Source organism: Sylvia atricapilla, chromosome 6 (assembly GCF_009819655.1).
Source record: "Sylvia atricapilla isolate bSylAtr1 chromosome 6, bSylAtr1.pri, whole genome shotgun sequence".
NCBI classification, from domain to species: domain Eukaryota; kingdom Metazoa; phylum Chordata; class Aves; order Passeriformes; family Sylviidae; genus Sylvia; species Sylvia atricapilla.
Window position 1 is genome coordinate 37,410,428 of NC_089145.1, and position 6,114 is coordinate 37,416,541.

The 6,114-nt window shown below is 53.5% G+C and overlaps 1 protein-coding gene across 1 annotated transcript; it reads left to right on the top strand.

The window, feature by feature from the left end:
• The first annotated feature begins 1,082 nt into the window (after window positions 1-1,082).
• LGALS3 (galectin 3) lies at window positions 1,083-5,921 on the top strand. The gene is made up of 7 exons (XM_066321544.1): window positions 1,083-1,245; window positions 3,396-3,446; window positions 3,575-3,597; window positions 3,887-4,366; window positions 4,516-4,604; window positions 4,866-5,034; window positions 5,664-5,921. The coding sequence occupies exons 3-7, from the start codon at window positions 3,580-3,582 to the stop codon at window positions 5,817-5,819; spliced, it is 912 nt and encodes a 303-aa protein (XP_066177641.1). The 5' UTR covers window positions 1,083-1,245; window positions 3,396-3,446; window positions 3,575-3,579; the 3' UTR covers window positions 5,820-5,921.
• The last annotated feature ends 193 nt before the right edge of the window (window positions 5,922-6,114 follow it).

The window sequence follows — 6,114 nt, forward strand, 5'->3', positions numbered from 1 at the left end:
CAGTGTCTGTTTACTCTGGGTTGGGTGCTGTGAGAGGCAAGTGAAGCAGCACTCCCTAATTAAGTGCATTTCTTATGTCCTAATATACTTAATATATATTACTTAGTATATGTTAAGTATAATATACATATTTCCCTGAAATACTTAATTCCTGGCCACTCCCACAGGCATCTCTGGCATTTTTATACTCTCAAATTTGGTCTGAAACCCTGTGACAAGTATTGCGTGAAGATGAAGGATGTTGAAATCCAGGCTGGAGTCCCAATGAAGAGGAGGCTGCCCTCTTTTAAGCCAGATCTTTCAGAAAAGCAGAGTTCAACCAGAGGAATTTATATTAAAATTAATCAGAGCCCGAGATTTTTGCCCCCCCCCCTTTTTTTTATATCAGCTGCAGTATCAGCTGAGCCCTTGAGCTGAGCTGCTGCCTGAAAGAAGCAGTCTCTACATCTGTAATGACACCAATTAGAGGGCGAGTCCCTTAATAACCTTTGGCCAGCCCTGAATTGGTCAGGGAGGTGGATTAGATTGTCATTGTGGGTGTCTTCCAACTGAAATCCTCTTTTCTGTTTGATTCTAATCTAGCCCAGTCCATTCCATTCTAATTCCCTTCCTTTCATTCTTTTTCCTTCCTTTTCCCTTCTCCCAGCAGCACCGCCCGTCAGATCAGGATTTCAGCACAAAACCACCTTGTTCTTTTCCATTGCTTTAAGCCGTGGAGCAAACCAGAGATGATTCACCCTCAACCTCAAATAAAATCGGGCTTGTTGAAATTCCAGCTGCCTCGAACAGCTCCCCAGAGCTCATCCTCTGCTGGCCTCGCTGCGTCGGGTGAAAGCAAAGCTTTTTCGGCTTTTATTTTTTCGGGGCATAGGAGAAAATGTTCAGAATTTAAAATCCAATGTGTGTTTTACCGAGCTTCACTAAAGCTGGGGGGGGGATGGAGGCGTGAGACACATCTGGAGAGGAGAACATCTGGCGGTGGCTCCAGCTGTGAGCAGGGGAACGGGAACTGCCGTGCGAGGAACGGATCCGCGCAAGGCACAAACCGTCAGAAAAACAAATTGGTTTTTTTAATCATCCCCCGCTAGTGATGTCACGGCTGTTAAGGGGAAACACAGCTCGGTTCTGGGCTGTCACGGGTGTCCCCGGCGCCGCCCCGTCCCCATCCCCGCCCCCGGGCGGCTCCCGCCGTGTCCCGGTGCGGGAGCCCAGAGCGCCCGGAGAGCCCGGAGCAGCCGCACGCAGGTGAGGGGCTGCGGCTCCCGCGGGGATCCCGGGGAGGGAACAGGGGGATTAGGCACAAATATCCTTGAAAAGGAAGGGTTTGGGGTGCGCTCGTCCCCTGGGAGTGCGGGGTGGGACGCGCGGGCTCTGCGGTTTTGGGGCGCACGGAAAGCCCCGGGTGGTTTTAGGGATAATGGTGAGATGGTGGCTGTGGAGGAGCTCCAAGGGTGTTTGCAACTCCTGGGGTGCTGGACAGCCCTGGCCGTGCCCCAAAACCCTTGCGGGGTGGGAGTGAGGGTGGGTGCGCGGCAGGCTGGAACACCCGGCAGGACACCCAGGGGCACCAAAGGGGAGAGAACTGGTGTTTCTTTCCCAAGTAGAAGGGTTTTTTTTCCACTTGGTGTGAACACAGGGAATGTTTGGGATCAGCTCTGGGATGTTCCCTGCAGGGGATCCTCTGCCAGGGCAGGGAGAGCTCAAGGAAGTTCGAGCTCAGCTGCCAAAATGCTGCTGGAAATCAGAGCTCAAGGTCTCGCTGAGGAGCGGCAGAGAGAGCTGGGAAAGGGGCTGAGCCTGGAGAAAAGGAGGCTCAGGGGGGTCCTTCTGGTCCTGAATAACTCTCTGACAGGAGGTGACAGCCAGGGGGGGATTGGGCTCTGCTCCCAGGGAACAGGGACAGGAGGAGAGGAAATGGCCTAATGTTATACTAGAGGAGGTTTAACTGGATAATAGGGGAAATTTCTTCGTGGAAAGGTTTGTCCAGCCCTGACACAGCTGCCCAGGGCAGTGGTGGAGTCCCCATCCCTGGAGGGATTTAAAAGCCACGTGGATGTGGCATTTGGAGAGAGAGTGCTGGGGGAATTGTTGGACTCGATGCTCTCAGAGGGCTTTTCCAGCCTCACTGATGCTGAATCCATCACTGCTGAAGAAGATGGGAGAAAACCCTTTCCCATGGCAGCAGGCAAATAACCCAGAGGGGCATTTCCAGAGAGCTCCAAGAGTGACATCGCAGTGTCAGAGGGAGGGTGACACCAGGCTCCAAGCCTGGCTGCAGTGCCAGAGGATTACTGGGTTTGGGGGATTTTGGTTACAGACTCCAAACTGTCCAGACCTGTCTGGGAGACGTGGGGCCCTGGCCACCCTGTCCCACCGGGCCCTAAGGGAACAAAACTGCTGCTCCCTGAGGTATTCCAGGGGAACAGGGGGATCATGCAGGACCTCCCACTGCAGCAGCACAAGCCACTGACAGCAAACACGACCTGGCTGGGTCCAGGCTGTGTGTGCACCCCTGGCTTCACCCGCCAGGCTAATGGCAAACCCGAGGGCTTTAGAAAGAATCCAAAAGGCAAGTGAAAGCCTTGGGAGATATGGGCTGCTCAAACACTCCGGGCTACTGGATTCTGCTGGGAAGGCTGCCTTAAAAACCCCATGGGCTCAGGAGAATGAGTGTTCTGTAGGGAGAGGAGTGAATTGCTAGTTGTGAACCTTGGAGATTGTTATTCCTGAGGCAGGGCAGCCACACCTCCTGTGAGCTTTGTGCATCCGAATGTTTTCTTCAAAGAGAATTTGCCTTCTCCATTTTAAATTTGGATTTTTCCTTTTCTTTCCCCGCTTCCGGCTCTCCCTTTTCCCTCCTCTTATGAATGCTCCCTTTGATGGGAGGAACCCAGCTCGGGCTATTCCTGTGCACAGGCAGGTGTGTGTTCAGCCAGGCCGTGGTGTGGACTCTTCAAACTTGCAAAGCAGCTTTTATCTGCTGGCCTGGAGCCGCTGTGTCCCTCCCACAGTGTCCTCCGGCAGGAATGGGATAACTGTGGGTGCATGGGAGGAGAAATGGGGCCTGTATCTGTGGCTGCCACCCTCCTGTCCCCATTCCAGGCCATGCCATGTGTCACAGCACGGCTGCGTGTCCCCGATGTGCTGAGCTGCATTTGCAGCTCCCACACCGCTCCTGGTTGATGCTGTTCGTGCACCGCCCCCCCTCCTTCTCCCCCGCTCCCGGGGATCCCGTTTGGTTTTTTTTTTAATGGAAATACTTTTCCTGGATGGCGCCTCAAGGGCTGGGGAAATGAATGACACCGGGAGTGTTGTAAGCTCAGAGGTAGATTTTATCCGGAGGGTGTCTGGGCTGGATTCACCCCAGAGCATTCAGGCTCCCGGTTATCCCACAGGTGTTGGACCAGGATTTGTTTGGCACCGGAGCTGTCGGCTCTGCTGGGCAGGTATGTGATGGGAACTCAGCAATTCCCATCGATTGCCACTCTAATCTGTAACTCCCCTCAAAAATTCTCTGATTTTTGGATGAGGCCAGTTAAAAATGACTGACACTTCCTTTTTAATTTTTTTTTAGGAAAAATGTCAGACGGTTTCTCTGTAAGTATGGATTTCTTTAAAAAACCCTGGGGGCTGTGGCTGTGGCCTTGAAGCAGAGAGAGACCTTTGGCTGGGATGGGAGGGAACATGTCCTTGCTAACCTGTGTAAATCCCCAAACCCTCTCCAGTTCAGCCAGCAGTTACTGGTTTTCTGGAAAAACCCGGGGAGCAGCTGAGAGTTGAGCTCTCGGCCAGGCTGCAAGTCCACCAAAGATGGACTTTGGAGAACTCAGTGTGATCCCAGGAGGAATCTCCTCCACCTGACCCTTGTCTTCTCCTCTGTCCCCAGTTATCTGATGCCTTGGCCAACAGCAACAACCCAGCCCCCTGTGCCCCCCCAGCCCAGGGCTGGCCCTCCTGGGGGAACCAACCAGCAGCTCCTGGCGCATTCCCAGGGTATCCTGGAGCACCAGGAGCTTATCCTGGAGCACCAGGAACCTATCCTGGAGCACCAGGAACCTGTCCTGGAGGACCTGGAGCATACCCTGCAGCACCTGGAGCATACCCTGGAGCACCTGGAGCACCTGGAGCATACCCTGGAGCACCTGGAGCTTATCCTGGAGCACCTGGAGCTTACCCTGGAGGACCAGCAGGACCTGGAGCATATCCAGGAGCACCTGGAGCATTCCCTGGAGCACCAGCAGCAACGGGGCCATTTCCTGCCCCTGGACAACCATCCAGTGGCCCTGGATTTGGGCCCTCTGCTCCTCAGGGAGGGCCAACTCCTCAGGGAGGACCGACTCCTCAGGGAGGACCGACTCCTGCATTGGTAATGGCTCCATCGTCATGAGGGTTTCTGTGTCGTCAGTAGCTGATTTTGCTCGGCCACTGCAGGGGTGTGAGGCTGGCTGTCCCCAGGGGTGGCGCTGGGCCTTTGACATGACTTTTTGCTGACACCAAATCCCTGTTGTCTCCCAGAGAGTCCCCTTTGAGCTGCCCCTGCAGGCAGGACTCGTCCCTCGGCTGCTCATCACCGTCACTGGGACTGTGAACCCCCATGCAGACAGGTACTGGGGGTGCCCAGCTCCGAGGGTGGGGGGCTCCCGTGGGGCACTGCTGGGTGGAGCAGGGGGGCTGGCATTTTTTCTCCATCCCTGAACAACACCTGCCGGGTGTAACATCAAATACTACACTAAATAAATGTGTAAATGCCCTGTTGTTGCTCAGCAGGGTCAGTGGGGGTTTTCTTTCTGCTGTTTTTGGGAAGCTCTGTAGCAGAGTCCAGAGTTTTTGTGGCAAAAGCAGCAATTCCATTTTTGTTTTTGCAGGTTTTCACTGGATTTCATGAGAGGGAATGACGTTGCCTTCCACTTCAACCCCCGCTTCAATGAAGACCACAAGAAAGTCATTGTCTGCAATTCCAAGTTCCAAAATAACTGGGGGAAGGAGGAGAGGACAGCTCCCAGGTTCCCATTTGAAGCTGGAAAACCCTTCAAGGTACCAGAAAAACCCATCCCAGCACAGTGTCAGTGCACCAGAAGCACTAAGAGGGTTTGGGCAACAAGACCTGTGCAAGGACATTGATGCTTTTGCACAGGTATCAGGTCCCAGGGGTGTTTCTTGGGACAGCCATCCCATGTGCTGCCCTGGCTGTCCCAGCTCTTCTGATCCCCTCCTGCAGCTCCAGCTGCCCAGAACATACCTTCTCCCCCCTTCTGGTATCCCCATGGATTATGAAACCTTCTTTATTTACACTGTTGTTCTGCACAGTGGTTGGACAGGTTTCTGTAACATGTTTTTCCCTGCTGGCAGCTCTTCACCAGGTGTTTTTTCCTGCAAAGGAGGTTCACACTGTGGAGTCTTGCTTTGAGGGCCTGCCATAGGGATAAGGAGGCAGAAACTGGGCTAAAACACGGAGGAGGGAGAGCACAGAAGAGTTTTGGGAGGGCAAAGGTCACTGGTGTTGCAGCTGAGCTGCTGCACCAGCTCCTCCACATGCTCCAGGAGCATGGACTCAGCTGGCAGCAGCCTCCAGCCAGCACCAGCCTGCTCGGGTGTGTGGCTTAGAACTTGTTCTGGGATAAATCCAGTTGGGTTTTGGGGCTGATTTGGGGTTTTTACTTCAGCTCCAGATCCTTTGTGAGACGGATCACTTCAAGGTGGCTGTGAACGACGCTCACTTGCTGCAGTACAACTTCCGTGAGAAGAGGCTGAACGAGGTCACCAAGCTCTGCATCAATGGGGACATTGCCCTCACCAGCGTCGTGCCCACCATGATTTAACTGGGGGGGAGCTCTGGGCAAGCTCTGTGCTCTTTTTGTGGTGTAACAAAAGTGCCTTCTCACCAGATCACTGTGAGATAATAAAACATTGAACTTGTAAAATCTGGTTTTAATAATATCTCAAAAGATACTATGTCCTCTGGGCAAGCTAAGCTCCGATTTGGAAGGAATTGAATTCCTGCTGCAGGAATTCAAGGAGCTTGATTTCTGTGGAGAGGAACTTGGGAAAGCAGCTTGGTCCTGTAAACAAGGGCAGCAATCCTCTAGGAAGCACCGGGAAAACCTGACATCCTCC

Bases quoted from the DNA above. Each gene is read 5' to 3' on its own strand.
- LGALS3 (XM_066321544.1), top strand. The intron at 4,367-4,515 runs GTAATGGCTCCA...GTTGTCTCCCAG, and splicing joins GAGGACCGACTCCTGCATTG to AGAGTCCCCTTTGAGCTGCC. The intron at 4,605-4,865 runs GTACTGGGGGTG...TTGTTTTTGCAG, and splicing joins GTGAACCCCCATGCAGACAG to GTTTTCACTGGATTTCATGA.